The sequence below is a fragment of the Salarias fasciatus genome, chromosome 2 (genome assembly GCF_902148845.1).
Source record: "Salarias fasciatus chromosome 2, fSalaFa1.1, whole genome shotgun sequence".
Taxonomy (NCBI): domain Eukaryota; kingdom Metazoa; phylum Chordata; class Actinopteri; order Blenniiformes; family Blenniidae; genus Salarias; species Salarias fasciatus.
Genome location: NC_043746.1, coordinates 13,564,539 through 13,585,979, shown reverse-complemented (window position 1 = coordinate 13,585,979; position 21,441 = coordinate 13,564,539). Strand labels below are relative to the sequence as shown.

General features: G+C 40.5%; 5 protein-coding genes across 5 annotated transcripts in view; all 5 read right to left on the bottom strand.

The window, feature by feature from the left end:
- LOC115397319 (protocadherin alpha-C2-like) overlaps positions 1-21,441 on the bottom strand; it is a 422,283-nt gene that overhangs the window by 200,214 nt on the left and 200,628 nt on the right. The window lies entirely within an intron of this gene.
- On the bottom strand, positions 624-2,984 carry LOC115403854 (protocadherin alpha-8-like). Its single transcript, XM_030112874.1, has one exon. It carries the CDS (start codon positions 2,982-2,984, stop codon positions 624-626), a length of 2,361 nt encoding a protein of 786 aa, XP_029968734.1.
- On the bottom strand, positions 3,043-6,269 carry LOC115403849 (protocadherin alpha-8-like). Its single transcript, XM_030112860.1, has 2 exons — positions 3,899-6,269; positions 3,043-3,084 (listed from the first exon to the last, which is right to left on the bottom strand). Exons 1-2 carry the CDS (start codon positions 6,257-6,259, stop codon positions 3,043-3,045), a joined length of 2,403 nt encoding a protein of 800 aa, XP_029968720.1. The 5' UTR covers positions 6,260-6,269.
- Positions 6,294-14,234, bottom strand: LOC115403835 (protocadherin gamma-A5-like). The gene is made up of 4 exons (XM_030112854.1): positions 13,194-14,234; positions 11,839-12,575; positions 7,297-8,058; positions 6,294-6,470 (listed from the first exon to the last, which is right to left on the bottom strand). Exons 1-4 carry the CDS (start codon positions 14,188-14,190, stop codon positions 6,294-6,296), a joined length of 2,673 nt encoding a protein of 890 aa, XP_029968714.1. The 5' UTR covers positions 14,191-14,234.
- LOC115403827 (protocadherin alpha-8-like) lies at positions 15,855-18,263 on the bottom strand. The gene has a single exon (XM_030112843.1). The coding sequence runs from the start codon at positions 18,261-18,263 to the stop codon at positions 15,855-15,857; it is 2,409 nt and encodes an 802-aa protein (XP_029968703.1).

Here is a 21,441-nt window from a genome sequence, read left to right as displayed (position 1 = left end):
GTATTTGCTGATTTAAACGTTTTATGTTGTTTTGCTGAAGCATTTGGAATTAGAGAAACACAACTCACAGGATATTTAAGGCAGATCGCAATTTTTGTGCGTGCATTCTTGAAAAGCAAATTTTATAAATTCATGTAATGGAAATAGGATTTGCCCTGAGCTACACACTATCACAATGTTGGCTCCCTTCACACTTTATGACGTTTTCCTTAAACAAAATCTTGTGTTTCGTTGCAAATGTGATTATATTCTTCCAAATATCATGAATAAGAAAGCATCAATACAAGATAGAAATCGTCTTCGTGCGACTCGTGCCGACAAGTTTTCAGCACCATGGACAGCGCAATAAGGAAAGCCTTTACAGTCGTATCTCTGTTTTAAAGTACACCCAAACAATCAAGCAATAATTTATATTATGGCTTTGCTTCAGCACCCAAGCACAGCACAGTGCAACGTGAGAAAATGAAAACATTTTGAAATGAAGGAAAAGCATGAAACGGTACCGGAAAACATAACTTATGAGATGCAATGAATGTTGATTTTTCCTTTGAGCAATTAATGTGGTCTTAACTCAACAAAGTAATTTATTGCGTGGACTTATCATTTCAACTAAAGATGAAAATTCATCTTACCTCTTCAGATACCCTCCTCCTGGCTGGGAGCACCAGTGTATTTGCGTGACTGCCAGGAACAATTGTAGATCCAACACTCATTCTGGGCCCAACTAGCATATATCGTTTATCTCCAGATCTGTACTGAATGCTGTGACACAGTGTTCCATCATAATTAGTTTCTTGCAGATATTTCGAAGTGTAGTCCGTGGATTTGGAGCACTGCATTGCAATCAGCACAATGATGCTGATCAGAAAAAGTGTAGATACAGCTCCCAGAGTTATCATCAGATAAAATGTAACATTGTCCTCCTCATCTACTTTTGCTGCACTTTTCACATCAGAAGCTGCAAAGGCCTCTTTGGGCTCCACAAGTTTGACAATCACAGTCGCTGTTGCTGACAGTGAGACATTCCCATTGTCTTTGACCAGGATGACCAGTTTATGTTCAGCCTCGTCTGTCTCTGTGAATGAACGAAGTGTCCTGATCTGTCCTGTGTAGCGGTCCAAACCAAAGAGACTGTGGTCAGTAACTTCCTGCAGTGAGAACAACAGCCAGCCGTTATATCCTATATCAGCGTCATAGGCTCTGACTTTAGTCACCAGGTGTCCTGCGTTGACATTGCGGGGAATCTCCTCCACACCTTCAGCAGAGCCGTTGGAGCTGAGTGGATAGAGGATGACTGGAACGTTGTCGTTTTGATCCAGAATGAACACGTTGACTGTCACGTTGTTGCTGAGTGGCGGAGTTCCAGAATCTGTGGCAACAACTTGGAACTGGAAAGTTTTCAGAGTCTCAAAGTCAAAACTTTTCTGGGCGGATATTTCACCATTTTCTGAATTGACATTTATGTAAGACGATCTGCCTTGTTCACCTCCTACTCTGACAATGTGGTATAAAATAACTGCATTTTCGTTAATATCTTTGTCTGTTGCACTGACAGAAAATATTGACTTTCCCGCTGCGTTGTTTTCTGACAGGTAGAAGTGTAATGGATTCTGCCAAAATTGTGGTCTGTTGTCATTTACATCTGCTACCTGAATGTTGAGTATTCTGGACGCAGATAATTGGCTCTCTCCACAGTCAGTGGCCTTTATACTTATTTCATATTGTGGCATTTCCTCTCGATCTAATGATCTTTTTGTTACAATTGAATATATGTTTTCCTTATAAGTCGGTTTCAGTTCAAAAGGTACTTCTGAAGTTATGCTCGTTATTATTTTTCCATTTGCACCAGAATCTTTGTCTGTCACACTCAGCAGTGAAATGACAGTACCAGGCTTTGAATCTTCACGAACTGTGTTCGACAATGATGTTATTTCTATTTCTGGTGCGTTATCATTAACGTCTTTTACCTTTATGATGAGGCGGCACTCCCCTGATAAAGGTGGTGTGCCGTTATCCGACGCCTCAACGTCGAGTTTAAAAACGTCGTTTTCTTCATAGTCTACTTCTCCTTTTATTCGTATTATTCCAGTTGTTTGGTCTAGCTCAAACGTCTCATATACTATTTTCTTCAGTGTTTTTCCAAGGCTGTATTCAATTTTACCATTGGCGCCTTCATCAGCATCCGTCGCATTTATTTTGAATACTGACGTTCCAATTGGTACATTCTCTTGTATTTCAGTTTGATAAATCTCTTGACTGAATATTGGTCGATTGTCGTTACTGTCCAAAACAATAATGGAAACATTTAGGGTTCCTGTTTTGGGAGGTTTGCCTCCATCAACTGCCGTCAAAATTAATATGTGCTTGCTTTTCTGTTCTCTGTCTAAGGACTTTTTGAGCGCTAAAAACGGTGTTTTGTCTTCATCACTGTCACGGATATCAAGGTCGAAGTGTTCATTTGGCGTGATGGTGTAGCTCCGAATAGAGTTTATTCCAGCATCAGGGTCACGAGCGCTGAGCAGCTGGAATCTCCGTCCCGGTTGTGTTTGTTCAAATATTTCAAACGTCTGGTTTTTTTCGGAAAAAGTTGGAGAATGATTGTTTACATCGGTAATTTCTACAATTACGTGGTGCATTTCCAAAGGATTCTCCACCAGGATTTTTAACTCCATTAAGCATGCTCCACTACCGTGACACAGCTCCTCTCTATCGATTTTCTCAAGAACCTGCAAAGCTCCATTGTTCTGGTTTACTTGAAAAAAACTGTCCTTAGATCCAGGGATTACACGGAATCGTCGCTCGATTAATGTGGAGACGTCAAGGCCAAGATCCTTTGCAACATTTCCAACAACTGTTCCAATTCTCACTTCCTCTGGAACAGTGTACCGAATCTGAGGCGAAGCGATCCTGATAAAAAGCAATAGACTGACAATAAGTATCTGTAAATAACGCACCCCTCTTTGACTCTGAGTTTCACTCATCATTATTAGACAAAAAGAGAAAATAAGCAGGAAAAAAAATCCAAAATCAGTTGTATCCAAATCACTGAGGCTGTGCTCGGGACTGCTCGTTGCCATCTACCAGCTGTATTTCAAATGGAGGTTTTTCAATACATATCAGACAAAGACTTCTAGAAAAAAAAGGACGTCCAGCCTTTCTCAGTGTTGCAGTGACACCCAGTGGTTACTGAATGAACCCACAGAGACCCACCATTTCAGGGTTTCAGGACAAAATGATTTACAAAATGATTGCAGAATCAGAGTAAAGGATCACTTTCTTCGCATTACCTCTTCAGATGCTATATGCTACATAGCACCAGTGCATTTGCATGGCTGCCATGAACTCCATTCAATACTAATTCCAAGTCCAACCACCATGTATCATTTAACATGTACAGTATCACTGTGTTTTGTATGTCCATGGAACGACATAGCATCCAAAACACAAAAAGCATAAAGCACCTTTATGAGCCCCCAAAAAACATGACAAACACAACGACCATAATTCCATGACAGTCCGTGACCAGTTTATAGTAAATATTCAAGATCAGGTGACCAGGGTAATTTGTGCCGAATAACTTGAAGTAAAAAAGCGTAGGCCTATTGGCTGTTTCATTAAGTTAATAAATATTATAACATAGCAACACAACATCAACGATAACAGCTCACGATTATTAATGTCGAAGAATTCTTTAAGGAAAGCAGCATGAGTTGTCCCACAAATTTTGTCGATACAGTGTGAATATGAAGACAAACAGTGAATGTGTCATAACCCTATGGAATCTCCGTAAGAAAACGTGTTCATTTACATGATTCTCAATGCAACAGCAACAACTGTCACACAATAATGCACTTAATGCCCAAAAGAAAATTAGTAAAACTAGAAAAATAGTTCCTACCTCTTCAGAAGTTTTTCTCCTGTCCGGTAGGACAAGTGTATTTGCGTGACTGCCAGGAACAATTGTAGATCCAATGCTCATTCTGGGGCCAACTAGCATATATCGTTTATCTCCGGATCTGTACTGAATGCTGTGACACAGTGTCCCATCATAATTAGTTTCTTGTAGATATTTCGAAGTGTAGTCCGTGGATTTGGAGCACTGCATTGCAATCAGCACTATAATGCTGAATAGAAAAAGTATAGAGACAGCTCCCAGAGTTATCATCAGGTAAAATGTAACATTGTCCTCCTCCTCCACTTTTGCTGCACTTTTCACATCAGAAGCTGCAAAGGCCTCCTTGGGCTCCACAAGTTTGACAATCACAGTGGCTGTTGCTGACAGTGAGACATTCCCATTGTCTTTGACCAGGATGACCAGTTTATGTTCAGCCTCGTCTGTCTCTGTGAATGAACGAAGTGTCCTGATCTGTCCTGTGTAGCGGTCCAAACCAAAGAGACTGTGGTCAGTGACTTCCTGCAGTGAGAACAACAGCCAGCCGTTATATCCTATATCAGCGTCATAGGCTCTGACTTTAGTCACCAGGTGTCCTGCGTTGACATTGCGGGGAATCTCCTCCACACCTTCAGCAGAGCCGTTGGAGCTGAGTGGATAGAGTATGACTGGAGCGTTGTCGTTTTGATCCAGAATGAACACGTTGACTGTCACGTTGTTGCTGAGTGACGGAGTTCCAGAATCTGTGGCAACAACTTGGAACTGGAAAGTTTTCAGAATTTCAAAATCGAAACTTTTCAGAGCTGATATTTGTCCATTATCTGAATTTATATTTAGAAATGCAGCAATCTTCTGATGGCTATGTTCCTCTCTAACAATATGGTAAGTTAAAGCTGCGTTTTCGTTCAAGTCTTTGTCTGAAGCAGAAACAGAAAATATGGTGTTTCCAGGAACGTTATTTTCTACTAGATAAAGTTCAACTGGATTATTCAAAAACTCTGGCCGATTATCATTAACATCAGCTACATCAATACTCAGGGTTTTAAATGTGGACAGAGGAGGCTGACCACAGTCTGTAGCTTTTATTATGACGTCATAATGAGAAACGGATTCACGATCCAAATGCTGTTTTACAACAACAGAGTACATGTTATCTTGAAATGACGGTTTTAAATCAAATGGAACATCATCTGAAAGACTGCATATAAGTTTACCATTTAAACCGGCGTCTTCGTCTGTTATACTTATTAAAGAAACGACAGTCCCAAGCTTTGAACTTTCTGTCACTGTCTTTGACAGAGAAGTCACTTCTATTTTTGGTTTATTATCGTTTGCATCAAGTACTTTTATAATCACCCTGCAGTCAGTACTCATGGGAGGCTGCCCTTTGTCAGTGGCATGGACATCTAACTTATAAGTGTCTGTCTTTTCAAAGTCTATTTCTCCCTTTATTCGAATTTCCCCTGTGTTTTTATTAATATAGAACACATTGTATAGTGTCGGATCAAGTTCACTGCCAAAAAAATATTCAACTTCTCCATTTGAACCTTCATCTCGGTCGTTAGCGCTTACTGTAATCACACTTGTATCCAGATCTACATTCTCTGGTATTGTTACTGAATAAACTTCTTGACTAAATATAGGGTGATTATCATTTGAATCGAGCACTATTACAGTGACATTTAGAGTCCCAGATCTTGATGGATTCCCACCGTCAACTGCTGTTAAAATTAGTCTGATCTCATGTTGTTTTTCCCGATCCAGGGATTTTTGTAACACCAAGAATGGTATTTTGTCCTCTCCTCTTTCTCGAATCTGTATCGTGAAATAATCATTTTGGTTAATTTTATACACTCGCACTGTGTTCGTCAGAACATCTGTATCTCGTGCACTTGGCAACTGGAAACGTTTGTTTGGAAGAGTGGATTCCGAAATTTCAATTATTTTTTCTTCCTCTTGAAAACTCGGTGAATTGTCATTCACATCGATGATTTCAACTGCCACATAATGTATTTCCATTGGATTCTCAGCGACCATTTTCAGGTTCATTAAACATGGAGAAATATGTTCACATAGCTTCTCTCGGTCGATATTGCCGTTCACGTACAGCAGCCCATTGTTCTGATTCACGTTAAAGTGAGCATCTTCGGTTCCCGAGACTATTCGAAATTGTCTTTCGTTCAGCGATGATATATCCAATCCCAAATCTCTGGCGATATTCCCAACCACTGATCCAACTTTAACTTCCTCGGGAATCGAGTATTTTACCTGGGATGAAACAGGGACCACACAGTTCAGCATTACAGAAAATCCGAGAGCGACCCACCAGGCCAGCATTGCTCTTCTTTGTCCTCCAGCTTCCATCATTTAGGTTTAGAATTTTTTTTTTTTAAACGAGTCCTTACGTGTTCTGACCTAAATTGTCGTATGCTGAGGCATAAAGATTTGAACTATATTCCTCATCCGACATGCCCTGTGCAAATCCCGGCATCGGCTCTTTCTGCTCGTGCTTCTGATCGTGTACTGCGTCCTTTCCGTCGCCCTGAACATATTCTCCATAGAAGGGGCAGAGCCAGTTCTTTCCCAAACAGTTAAAGCAGATATGACACTGACATCTTGTGGACTGTAACAACACTGTTTTTTAAGGCAAATGTTTTCCAATATTTCCAAAGAAACGACAAAATAGTTGACTGTAAAGCTGATTGTGAAAATAAAAATGTCTCCCTTACGTTTTATATCCATGAATTAAATTTGATGTTGTCTGTGATGAAAAACAGAACTGATATGTTTCTAAAGAGTATTATTCATGAACAGAGTGATTAACGTTAATTATTTAATTTGTAAAACATTGCTTGTTCTTGAATTTCGCTTTTTGAATGTCCAAAATACGTGTGTGCTGATTTAAACGTTTCATGATGTTTTGCTGAAGCATTTCGAATTAGGGAAACATAACTCACAGGATATTTAAGGCATATTGCAATTTTTGTCAGTGCATGTTTGAAAAGCAAATCTTATAAATTCATGTAATGGAAATCGGATTTGGGCTGAGCTACACACTATCACAATGAAGTCTTCTTTCACACTTTATGACATTTCCCTTAAAAGAAAGTTGTGTTCCGTTGCATAATGTGTTTATATTGTTGCAAATATTACGAATACGAAAGCATCAATATGATATGGAAATCGTCACAGTGCGACTTGTGCCTCAAAGTTTCCAGAACCACGGACAGCGCAATAAGGAAAGCCTTTACATTCGTATTTCTGTTTTTAAGTACACCCAAACAATCAAGCAATCATTTATATTCTGCCTGTGCTTCAGCACCCAAGTACAGCACAATGTGACGTGAAACAGAAAAACATTTTTTAAAATTATCATTTCAACTGAAGTTAAAAATTCATCTTACCTCTTCAGATGCCCTCCTCCTGTCTGGGAGCACCAGTGTATTTGCGTGACTGCCAGGAACAATTGTAGATCCAACACTCATTCTGGGCCCAACTAGCATATATCGTTTATCTCCAGATCTGTACTGAATGCTGTGACACAGTGTTCCATCATAATTAGTTTCTTGTAGATATTTCGAAGTGTAGTCCGTGGATTTGGAGCACTGCATTGCAATCAGAACGATGATACTGATGATGAAGAGTAGAGAAACAGCTCCCAGAGTTATCGTCAAGTAAAATGTAACATTGTCCTCCTCCTCCACTTTTGCTGCACTTTTCACATCAGAAGCTGCAAAAGCCTCTTTGGGCTCCACAAGTTTGACAATCACAGTAGCTGTTGCTGACAGTGAAACATTCCCATTGTCTTTGACCAATATGACCAGTTTATGTTCAGCCTCGTCTGTCTCTGTGAATGAACGAAGTGTCCTGATCTGTCCTGTGTAGCGGTCCAAACCAAACAGACTGTGGTCAGTGACTTCCTGCAGTGAGAACAACAGCCAGCCGTTATATCCTATATCAGCGTCATAGGCTCTGACTTTCGTCACCAAGTGTCCTGCGTTGACATTGCGGGGAATCTCCTCCACACCTTCAGCAGAGCCGTTGGAGCTGAGTGGATAGAGGATGACTGGAGCGTTGTCGTTTTGATCCAGAATGAACACGTTGACTGTCACGTTGTTGCTGAGTGGCGGAGTTCCAGAATCTGTGGCTACAACTTGGAACTGAAACTTTTTCAGAATTTCAAAATCGAAACTTTTCAGAGCTGATATTTGTCCATTTTCTGAATTTATGTTTAGAAATGCAGCAATCTTCTGATACCTATGCTCCTCTCTAACAATATGGTAAGTTAAAGCTGCGTTTTCATTCAAATCTTTGTCTGAAGCACTTACAGAAAATATGGGATTTCCAGGGACATTGTTTTCAAACAGGTAAATTTCAGTGGGATTATTCAAAAATTCTGGCCTATTGTCATTAACATCAGCTACATCGATGCTCAGGGTTTTAAATGTGGACAGTGGAGGCTGACCACAGTCTGTAGCTTTTATTATGACGTCATAATGAGAAACCGATTCACGATCCAAATGTTCCTTTACAACAACAGAGTACATGTTATCTTGAAATGACGGTTTCAAATCAAATGGAACATCACCTGAAAGACTGCATATAACTTTACCATTTAATCCAGCATCTTGGTCTGTTATACTTATTAAAGAAACTACAGTTCCAAGTGTAGAACTTTCTGACACAGTTTTTGAGAGAGAAGTCACTTCTATTTTTGGTTTGTTATCATTTTCGTCTCTTATTTTTATAATCACCCTGCAGTCAGTATGTATTGGAGGTTGTCCTTTGTCCCTGGCGTGGACATCTAATTTATATACATTGGTCTTCTCGAAATCTATTTCTCCCTTCACTCGTATTTCACCTGTGTCTTTGTCTATACTGAACATATCATTTAATATAGGGCTGATTTCGTCCCCAAAAAAGTATTCAACGTCTCCATTCGAACCCTCGTCCAGATCAGTTGCTTTGACGGAAATCACACTTGTATTTGATCTTATATTTTCAGGTATTGTTACAGAATATACTTCTTGGCTAAACGTTGGATGATTGTCATTTGAATCGAGGACAATCACGGTGATATTTACAGTTCCGGACCTCGGAGGACTCCCTCCGTCAACTGCTGTCAGCGTCAGTTTATGCTCAACATGTTTTTCTCGATCCAAAGGCTTTTGCAAAACCAAGAATGGGATTTTATCTTCACCTCTCTCTCGAATTTGCACACTAAAATACTCATTTTGATTCAGTCTATACACACGAACCGTGTTAGAAAGAACATCTGCATCGCGTGCAGCTGGTAACTGGAAGCGTTTGCCAGGGGGGATAGATTCAGAAATTTCCAAGATTCTGTCCTCCTCTTGAAAACTAGGTGAATTGTCATTAACGTCGATGATTTCCACTCCCACATAATGAATTTCCATGGGATTCTCTGCAACGATTTTCAAGTTTAACAAACATGGGGAAATATTTTCACAGAGCTCCTCCCGGTCGACAGTTTTATGTATATACAGCACTCCATTGTTTGGGTTTACTGTAAAATGAGCATCTTCCGTTCCGGAGACAATGCGAAATTGTCTTTCTTTCAGCGTTGACACATCTAACCCCAGATCCTTGGCGACATTTCCAACAACAGATCCCACTTTAACTTCCTCGGGAATAGAATATTTTATCTGAGCAGAGACATGGACCGCACAGCTGAGCGTCACTGAAAAACCGAGAGCTACCCACCAACACAACACTCCTCTTCTTTGTCCTCTTGCTTCCATCATTACGGTTTTGATATCAAAGAGTTCAAGTTACGTCTTTATACGATGGGCCTTTTTAGAAATCACGGAACATCTTTGAAAATATATTCCATTTTCATGTGTCCATTCCCGCAAAAGCAGCCTCTGGATTTCTGTGGGCGCTATTCCATCTCCTCTCATCCGACCTGAACAAAACCTCTGTAAAATGGGCTGGACCATCGCTCCACCATCACATTTTATCCCGATATGACACCGACACCTTGTGGCCTGTACACTCTATGTTCTTTTCTTTTTGTAATATGACATAAAAATAAATGTAGTATACGACGTATTTTGAGTTCCCAATTTAAAGGCCTTTCCATTTTTTTCATACACTACATTATGTAGTTTATATTTATGGTATTTTTTCCACAAAGATACAAATACGCTTAAATCTTCCAGGAAAAAAAAACCATGTTTTTCGGAAAAATAACATGTATCTGCTTCATCACAACTTGTAAGCAGCACATAATCATTATACAATTAGCAGGGTGAGTTGGACCAAATAGATAAAAGAAAATATATGTGTGTCAGTATACCCTTTACGCCATAAATATTAGAATGTGGCGACATAACGCCCAACACAAGGACAACAGAAAGCATGGAACCCTGTGAAAGTCAGTTAAATCAGCGACTCGGAGTTCTACACTTCGAAGAAATGCAATATCTTTGCCAAATAAAAATAAACAAATAAATAAAATCGTGGCATGTATCAATGCCACTGCCAGAGCGGCCCGTGGCATCGGCAGTATAGGCAGACGCAAAGGGTGCCGTCCATCAGGGGGCGCCGCCGCAACAGCAGTATGAATAGGAAATAAATAAGGTGTAACTTACTCTATTTTTATAAGTAGTTGTACTTAATAAACAATGACTATTATATAATAACAGTAGTCTATAATGTCATTTACTGTGTCGCCCGCGCCCTCCTTGTCCCCCCTCCCCCTCCTCCTCTTCCCTTCCCGATTTGCTCCATGATAGTTTCTGGACGCTCCCCCATCAGAATACGACCAGCATTGTCTGGTGTCCCGGGAAGAAAGACAAGAGGAGGAGAAACGAGGAAAAGACAGAGGTAATGTTGCATGGAATTATTTCTCTGTTGCAGAACGTGACAGTAACCTGGCTTAGGCTGCCTGGCACATCACAAATCAATAAAGAGCGCACGAGCTGTTTCAATGCCCGTCAGGATTGTGGAGGGCCTTGTTGTCATCGACAATAATGTAGATCATGTAGATAACTACTGATACCCCCACCTGACATTCCTCGGGAAAATTTAGATTAGATCGTTTCAGCAGGTGTTTACATTTTCTTTCTTTTTTCTTTTTTCTTTTTTACATTTCTATTGCCACCTGGTTAGCTAACGTTGGCCCTGCTGGTAATAGTCACTTTTTCCACTTTTTCACAACCTTATAGTTGTGAGCACATCATTAATGTTAATTAAGCACATGAGAGGGAATGCACAGCTGTAAAAATGATTGATCAAAAATGTCAGACCATTGTTCTGTTCTACTATCATAACTCACAAAATATAAAGAAGATACAACAGAGCAGAAGTGTGAAAACAACAATAATGGGGTATTTTCACAGCTTCACTACTTCCTGAAAATAGCTGTGCACATTCATTTCCTGTCTTGCATTATTGGCCAAACTGATTAATCCAGGTGTGTCTGGTTTAGACTGCTGCAACAAGACACACCTGGATTAATCATTTTGGCCAATAATGCAAGACAGGAAATGAATGTGCACAGTTAATTTCAGGAAGTAGTGGAGCTGTGAAAATGGCCCATTGGATTTATGAAGGAATGAATATCGAGATGGAACCACAGACTGTTAAATGCCTGATTCCCACAGCACCATTGCAAGAACACAAACTCAATGATGTCTGAAAAATTAAAAAAAAAAAATTAATAAAAATGTATTTATCTATGTATTTATTTGTTTATTTGTTTATTTGTTTTTTTTATTTATTTATTTTGGAGGACAACTGAATTTGTATTTAAAACTAAATTTTAGCAATGTCAGTGTTACTTTTTTATTGTGAAATCCACCGCACCTCAGCACAACCGAGGGCACCAAAAAAAAAGAAATTAAATATGACTGCCGGAAGAATTCGATTAATGCTGGTATGTGCTGATTGAAGTATGTGAAGCCAACAAAATTCTGTCTTACCTCTTCAGATGGCCTCCTCCTGTCAGGAAGCACGAGAGTATTTGCATGACTTCCAGGGACTATAGTAGATCCAATACTCATTCTGGGACCAACCAACATGTATCGTTTGTCTCCGGATCTGTACTGAATGCTGTGACACAAAGTTCCATCGTAATTTGTCTCCTGCAGATATTTAGAAGTGTAGTCTGTGGATTTGGAGCACTGCATTGCGATCAGCACTATGATGCTGAAAAGAAAAAGTATAGAAACAGCTCCCAAAGTTATCATCAGGTAAAATGTAACGTTGTCCTCCTCCTCCACTTTTGCTGCACTTTTCACATCAGAAGCTGCAAAGGCCTCTTTAGGCTCCACAAGTTTGACAATCACAGTCGCTGTTGCTGACAGTGAGACATTCCCATTGTCTTTGACCAATATGACCAGTTTATGTTCAGCCTCGTCTGTCTCTGTGAATGAACGAAGCGTCCTGATCTGTCCTGTGTAGCGGTCCAAACCAAAGAGACTGTGGTCAGTGACTTCCTGCAGTGAGAACAACAGCCAGCCGTTATATCCTATATCAGCGTCATAGGCTCTGACTTTAGTCACCAGGTGTCCTGCGTTGACATTGCGGGGAATCTCCTGCACACCTTCAGCAGAGCCGTTGGAGCTGAGTGGATACAGGATGACTGGAGCGTTGTCGTTCTGATCCAGAATGAACACGTTGACTGTCACGTTGTTGCTGAGTGGCGGAGTTCCAGAATCTGTGGCCACAACTTGGAACTGGAACCTTTTCAGAATTTCAAAATCGAAACTTTTCAGTGCTGATATCTGTCCATTTTCTGAATTCACATTCAGGAAAGATGTCATGTCTCTCTGCAGCTCATCACTTCTCACAATGTGATACGTTATCGCTGCATTTTCATTGAGGTCGTTATCAACAGCGCTTACAGAAAATATAGAAGTACCTGGAGTGTTGTTTTCTACCAGGTAAAGTTCTAATGGATTTTGTCTGAAAATTGGCGCGTTGTCATTTACATCTGCTACCTGAACACTCAAAGTTTTCACAGTTGAAAGTTGCGGTTCACCACAGTCAGTCGCTGTTATTGTGATTTCATAAAGCGTTGCAGTTTCTCTATCCAAGCGACTTTTTGTAACAAGAGAGTACATGTTTTCCTCGATGGATGGCGTCAAATCAAATGGAATACCATCTGAAATCTTGCATGTCACTTTTCCATTAACCTCAGAGTCCCGATCCGTCACACTGATGAGTGCGATCACAGTGCCAGTCTTTGAGTCTTCTGGGATCAAATTAGACAGTGGTGTCACTTCAATTTCTGGTTTATTGTCATTTATATCTCTTATTTTGATCATTACTGTACTTTCGGCTGCCCACGGTGGCTGGCCTTTATCTGAAGCTTGCAAGTCTAGTCTGTAGAGCTCTGTGTCTTCAAAGTCTACCATCCCCTTCACTCTAATTTCACCAGTGACACTGTCCAACTCAAATGTATCTTGTACTTTTTTCTTTTGTGTTTTTCCAAACGAGTATTCGATTTCGCCATTGAGACCTTCGTCTAAATCTGTGGCATTTAACTGTATTACAGTAGTTCCTGTCGGCGCATTTTCATCTAATGAAACTGTATAAACATCCTTACTGAACACAGGCCGGTTATCATTTGCGTCTATCACAGTTATAGTTAAATTCAGGCTTCCAGATTTGGACGGATTCCCTCCATCAGTGGCCGTTAATGATAAGCGATGTTCAGCCTTTTTCTCTCTGTCCAAAGACTTTTTCAGTACTATAAACGGTACCTTGTCCTCCTCACTGTCTCTGACTTCGATATCAAAAATATCATTTGAGGTCAGTTTATATAATCGGACTGATTGTGTACCAAAGTCAGGGTCCCTGGCGGCGTGGATTTGAAAACGAGTACCGAGAGGGGTATTTTCTCCTATTTCCAGCCGCTGCTCACTCTCTGGAAAAGTCGGTGCGTGATCATTGACATCGGTTATTTCCACTCCAATGTAGTGTATTTCTAGAGGGTTTTCGACAACAATTTTTAAGTTCATCAAGCAGACTTTGGTTCCATCGCAGAGTGTTTCACGGTCCATAATTTGTCCAACATACAACACCCCATTGTTCTGATTTAAGTGAAACAAAGCGTGATTTGGACCCGACACGATGCGAAATCGTCTGCTTCTCAACGTGCTGATGTCAAGGCTTAAATCCTTGGCGACATTTCCAATAGTCGATCCGACCTGTACCTCCTCAGGAACAGAGTATCTTAGTTGAGCACAAATCCGCTCTACGAAGCACAGCGACAAAATCACAGCAATCCACCAGCAGTCCACTCCGCGCCTTTGTCCTTCCACGCCCATGGCGAAGCCGATATGAAGGTTTTCTCCGAATCCGTAATGATCCACTGCCTCATTGATTGACTCGAACAAAAAAAAATACATCCAATTTTCAATGTAAACTGAGTTATTCAGTTATTCAGAATCTCAATTCCTCATATGTACAGAAGTCAGCGATATACATTTCAACAACACACCATCACCAGAAATGACCCAGAGAAGGGAAGGGCCTGTACAAATGAGGAACACAGTGATTATCTAGATCACAGTGACGCCAAGTGGAGTAGTAAAAAAGCGCTTCATTTCATCCTCCTTCCTGGATCTTTCGGACAGAGCCTTGTTTACTTTCATCCAATATTTGAAAAGTCAAATCCTGTGCATTAATCGTGTATGTCCTCAAAATTCCCCACTGTTTTTCCTCCACCAACCCGAAACAGTTTGCAACGTTTTTTTTTTCTTTTTTTTTGTTGGTTTTGTTTTGTTTTGTTTTGTGTTGTTTTCGTGCAGTAATAATGCTGTTAAAATAAATCAGAATCTGTGGACGACGACTACATTTCTGAAAAATTATCTGAATTGAAAGAAAAAACATATTTTATCATCTTTGAAGTAGCTTAATGGTTGGTTTGAAAATGACAGTCTTTATTTGCACCCGGTGGGGCCATTTAACCAGCTAGCTACTGCATGAGAGAGAAGAGTTTCAGCACCACGGACAGCGCACTTCAGTGAAAGCCATAGATGAATTATTTTCTTGTAGCTATTTAAAAGCAGTAGTGCTTTTATTTGGAGTGCTACATTACAATCAGCAATATGATACTGAAAAAAATAATCCATAGAGACGGGTCCTAAATTTATCCTCAGTTAAAACGCAACGTCATCATCTTGCGCTGTGACAACCCATTACTCCACCATACTACACCTCAATACACTGTACAGCACTTCAGTAACAACAACATTGCGAGGTGATATGCCGTTTTGCTTTCAACTATGACTATGACATGTATGGACACACTTTCACTTGCACGTGGAGAAACAAGAACGTTTATGTGATCGGGAGTGAGGTGTTGCGTCGAGTCGCCAACTGGCGCGTGCTTGTCCGTGGGTTGTTCGTTACAAAAACACCTCTAACGGCTGGTGAGTGCATTCTGTAACATTCTGGGCAGATAGTTTGGTACCCACAACTTCAGTCATTTCATTTCACCTGTCTGTTGCATTCTAATGTCTGGAGGGGGCACTGTCTACACGCAAACGCTACGAGCTTGTCCGCTTCCTTTTGTTCTAACAACCTTAACAGCATAGTATATATTGGAGAAGATTGTTTTTACTCATTTCCAGTTATGATAAAAGTTCCATTTTGGGAATTTCAGACACGGTTTTGGTTCAGCCCGGCCTGTCCTGTATGGGCTGGGCTTATTTAGAGAGGGCAGGAGACTGAGAAGATTGAGTGTGGACTGAGCGACTCAGAACGAGTCTGAGTCTGAGTCTGCCAGCCTGCTGAGAGGATGGAAGTAGGTTGATTTTTCTGAACAAACCATTCTGAGTCGGGGTGATGATTTCAGATGAGCGATAAATCACTGCTGATGAAACATTAATTTGTCATTTCTGTAATGTAAGACCTGTATGACAAATTGTATGCATTTTTATATAGTTAATCGATTTTTTTTTATATATATTATTAACATAACATATGGTCATCGAAAAATGACTATGTTCTTGTTAAAATTAAAGAAAGGGGGGCTTACCTCTTCTGAAGTCCTTCTTCTGTCAGGTAGCACAAGAGTATTTGCATGGCTCCCAGGGACTATAGTAGATCCAATACTCATCCTGGGTCCAACCAACATGTACCGTTTATCTCCAGATCTGTACTGAATGCTGTGACACAGTGTCCCATCATAATTCGTCTCTTGTAGATATTTAGAAGTGTAGTCTGTGGATTTGGAGCACTGCATTGCAATCAGCACGATGATGCTGATGATGAAAAGTACAGAAACGGCTCCTAAAGTGATCATCAGGTAAAATGTAACATTGTCCTCCTCCTCAACTTTTGCTGCACTTTTCACATCAGAAGCTGCAAAGGCTTCTTTGGCCTCCACAAGTTTGACAATCACGGTCGCTGTTGCTGACAGTGAAACATTTCCATTGTCTTTGACCAGTACGACCAGTTTATGTTCAGCCCCGTCTGTCTCTGTGAATGAACGAAGTGTCCTGATCTGTCCTGTGTAGCGGTCCAAACCAAACAGACTGTGGTCAGTGACTTCCTGCAGTGAGAACAACAGCCAGCCGTTATATCCTATATCAGCGTCATAGGCTCTGACTTTAGTCACCAGGTGCCCTGCGTTGACATTGCGGGGAATCTCCTCCACACCTTCAGCAGAGCCGTTGGAGCTGAGTGGATACAGGATGACTGGAGCGTTGTCGTTCTGATCCAGAATGAACACGTTGACTGTCACGTTGTTGCTGAGTGGCGGAGTTCCAGAATCTGCGGCCACAACTTGGAACTGGAATTTTTTCAGAGTCTCAAAGTCGAAACTTTTTAACGCTGAAATCGTCCCGTCACGTTCGTTGACATTTAAGAAAGCGGTTATACTGGGCCCTGAAGTCCTGTCGAGTGAATATATGATTGCTGCATTTTCATCTGCGTCAGCATCAGTCGCTGTTACTGATATAATCGACATCCCTGCTTTATTATTTTCACTCACGTAGAAGGTATATGGGCTATGACTGAACACTGGCCTGTTATCGTTAACATCTGTTACAGTGACATGTATCACCTTTGTGGATGATAAGGCAGGACTCCCTAAATCCTTAACAGTTATTGTAATATTATACATATGCATTGTTTCCTTGTCTAAGTAGTTCTTCGTGACTATAGAGTATGACTGACCGTCAGGAGAGGGCTTCAAATCAAAAGGTAAGTGACTGGGCACGCTGCAGGCCACCTGTCCGTTCACACCTGAGTCAAGATCCGTCACACGAATTAATGCCACCACTGTGCCCGGAGGTGCATCCTCTGGAATGCGACTGGAAATGGATGTAATGTCTATTTTTGGATGATTATCATTCTCGTCTACCACTCTGATGACCACATTACAGTGCGTCGAGAGAGACACGGCGCCTTTGTCGGAAGCCAAAACTTTAAGCTCATAGACTTGCTTTTCTTCATAATCAAGATTTCCTTTCACTGTTAACTTTCCGGTTTTTCTGTCCAACTCAAACGGGTCAGACGCGAGTCCTCTGAACTTACTCCTCAAAGAATATTCAATGTCACCATTCACCCCTTCATCCGAGTCAATTGCGTTAATCGACAGAAGAAATGTGCCAGGTGGAACGTTTTCCTTTATCGTTATGGTGTATTTTTGTTTATCACAGACTGGAGAGTTGTCATTTACATCAGATACAACAACAGTTATGTTGATCGTACATGATTTTGATGGTTTTCCTCCATCAGTGGCTGTTAATAAAAGCCAATGTTGAGCCGTGTGTTCTCTGTCCAAAGGCCGCTGTAACACTAGAAACGGAATCTTTCCGTCCTCTCCAAATTCCTCCGTTTCTAATCTAAAATACTGATTATGGCTTAACTTGTATGAATATAATGAATTCTCACCTACATCCAAGTCATGCGCTCCCTCTATTTGAAATCGAGACCCAACTACCGCGGACTCGAGCACCTCCAATGTGTAGTTTTCTTCCGGAAATTTTGGCGAGTTGTCGTTCACATCCAATATCTCCACCATCACCTGGTGCATTTCGAGAGGATTTTCAATAACTGTATTAAGACTTGTGATGCACGGAACCATTTTTGCACACTGCTCCTCTCGGTCTACTCTCTGATTGACAACCAGAAATCCATCACTCGGATTCACCCTAAAGAGGTCCTGCTTTGTTCCCGAGACAACGCGAAGGTTTCTGTCTCCCAGTCTTCCGAGCTCCAAGCCAAGGTCTTTGGCTACATTTCCGACAGCAGTTCCCAGTTTTGATTCCTCCTGAATTGAGTACCGTATCTGAGCAGATATTCCTTGAAATTTGGACATTATCAGCAATATTAGACAGAAAGAAATCCATATGACCCTCCAAAAAGCGTTAAAGACCCCCTTTTCCATTGTTTGCACAAACTGCTTAAATCCTTTAGCAAATTTATTGGGGAAAAAATCAGTCTCTTCTGGCAGAAAATATGATACGAAGATCCATCACGACCATCCTATAGCAAAAGAAAGAGGACCGATTTGCTTGCCTTTAACCCGTCTCTGAACACTGAAGCCCTCATACATGATCACTGTCGCGACCACTGAAAGGGGTGCATGGTGTATCAGCACCACCTATTGAACATTACTGGTGTGTGTAGAATGTTACTGAAAAGCTCTCCAAGCAGGCATTTCACTCAGTTAAATGAAGGTTTTTCTTAAGTCCCACCATTGTAAAACACTGACGCATTTCTTTCACAATATATACGTTTGAATTTAAATAAAATAAATACACATTGTTTAAATACATTCCAAATCAGTTTCAAAATGCCCTTTTAATCTTAAACTCAATTAATTAATAACTATTGAATGAAATGTGTGTTCTTGAAAAATTCCCAACTTTTACACTTGAAGATGGTTGGCTGTGATATTAAAACAAAGTACACAATGTTGAATAAATCTTCTTTCTCTTTTTTTTCTTATTGTTAATATAATTTTATTATGTTTGAGTAACAAAACATTTTTTCTGAGAAGCATCATCTGCATATGAAGAGAAACTGCTTTGAAATCACAGTGTTTAAAACAAATTACAGCTATGTTTTTAAAACAAACTGCAGTTGTGTTTCTGAAGCTTTTGACATACAGTTTCACTCGCTCCATTGTACTGTTGCACACTCCCACAGTTTTCAATTTGTAGTGGTGAGCAGTGACATCGTATGGATTGCACAAGCAAGTGCAGCAATAGATGTCCCCGCTCCGTGCACTTTATCTGTATTTATTGTGCTCATATTGCCACTGTCTTAATCTCACCATATTACAATAATGTCATGGAAAAACCATGTAATAGATTAATTGAGTAATGTCACTATTGATCATGTAAACGCCTATTGTAAGAGAAACTGACCTAGATAAAACCTCGAATCATTGCACCCCACCCACCCGCTACGTTTTTGCCTTTGAATGTAGGACAAACGTGCGCGTGCACGAGCTTTGCCGCATTCTGCGTCCCTTCTTTTGCTTTCCCAACAGTGCACCAGCAGAATTCCAAAGCAGCCAATTTTATTCCATATAAACCTGCATTCAGCGGAGGGAGCGAAGATATTGTACCGGGGGGGGGGGGGGCGAAAACGCCCATGTAATATCTGCAAGCTGCGGATGCTGCACTGTGACGTAGAGGAGGAGGTGTGGGCTGGGTGGGGTCGGTGGTGCTCTTGGTGTTGGTGGCGGGGGGCGTCCGTCTGTACAGAGAGTACATCTCCATGGTAACGCAGCTCCGGCAGGCACGTCTCTCTCCATGGTGCTGAAGGGAAGCAGCCGCACGAGGAGGAAGTGGAGGGGGAGGGATGCAGAAACTGGGAACCCAGGAAAAAAAAATACCAGCTTCCCTCATGTTGTTTCTTTTGCTCCCACCTCTATAAAATATCCATCCACGCCCCCACTTAGCACAATATATTATGGCTTATTTTTATGTATCTATAGTTATGTTGTAGTAAATCAATATGCGAATTAATTAACAGCATATTGTTTTGATAAATAAATCACTTAATACTATTATTCCATGCTCAAATCCAGCAACCATCACATATATGCCAATAGAACATACATCGATCTGTGGTCATCCTACTACTGCCAGCTGGTGGCTATTTTGATGCTTTGTTTCACAGTGGTGCATTGCTGTGTCATGCACTGCCGCCTGTCAGTAAACCAGAGGAGAAAGAACACTCCCTGAACCCCCTGAACCCAAGAGGGACAGCATTGATCAACGGGGATACAACCACATGACCAGGCTGCTTTTTTTTTTTTATCTCAGTTTAGAAGTTTATTCATAAATTGGTTCAAAAGCATTGTCTAATCTGCAGAATATGTGTTCATATTATTGTATGAACACATTCCTTATTAAAGGATCTTTATTTATCCTTTCATGTGCGCATGATCATCAGTCTCTTCCCCACACACACAATCTCACCTCTCTGGGGAGACGTGGTCATGCACAGACAAAGAAACCGTAACAGGAGAGAGAGAGAGAGAGAGAGAGAGAGAGAGAGAGAGAGAGAGAGAGAGAGAGAGAGAGAGAGAGAGAGAGAGAGAGATCACAGTTTCGGCATTTTAACATTTTTTTTTTCTTATTAAATTATGGTTATTTCACATATAAATTAATGAAAATGTCTGCACTCAAATTTTCAGAATGAAGACATTTTATTTTGGAAAAACGGTTTATAGATAGCTTATTCACATTGATTTGGAATTAAACTCACCCGGCATAATATCCCCTTCCAGAGATTTGCAGGATGCAGTAAAGTACTGACCAGAAATCAGTTTATGGCCTGCAAAATGTAGGAACTGAAATTCAGTACCAAACCTCTTTCAAGGAGTGTGGCCACTGAGGGAGAAACCAATCTGCATAAACTATTGCGAGTGTTGTACATTGAATCCGAGAGAATGAAGCCTCACAGCCACCCCCACACCCCCACCCCCGTTGAGAGATATGACATGCAGATGTGAGTGTGCGCATGGGAGCATGTGGATTTCTATTTAATTCACTTGTTTAATTCTTGAAACATGAAGAACACTTTGCATTAGTAAACTTTGCATGTTTCATTTGTCATTTACTCTATAATTATTTAGTTGTTTAGGGCAAGGAGTAGAAAATACAATGAGTAAATTTTGGGCCTGCAAGTCATGCTGTGAAATATGGGTGTTGGTGTGTGTTAAAAATAACTTAACTTTGTGGCTTTTGAATGTGTTTTTGGCAAAGAATGACAAGCTAGTTTAGTACTTTCATTTCTAGACTTGCACTTGAAATTCAAATTGGATTATTTTGTTCAGACTTAAAGAATTTTTAACAGGAATTATATTACATGCAGAGTATGTAAAGGCCATCATGTCTTATTTATCTGTAAACAATTCAGTTTTGACACCAAGTTTGCCCTCAAAGTGCAATCATGTGAATAATGCAGTGTATCACTTTTGTTAATAAGGTTAAAAAATGTATGATCCTTTCAAGTATTTTCGGATAAGCAACCATCTGTTTGCACATTCAAGTTATTTATAGCAGAAATCCAGTGTGTTACAGTGCATGTTTGTGTTAGGTTGTGTT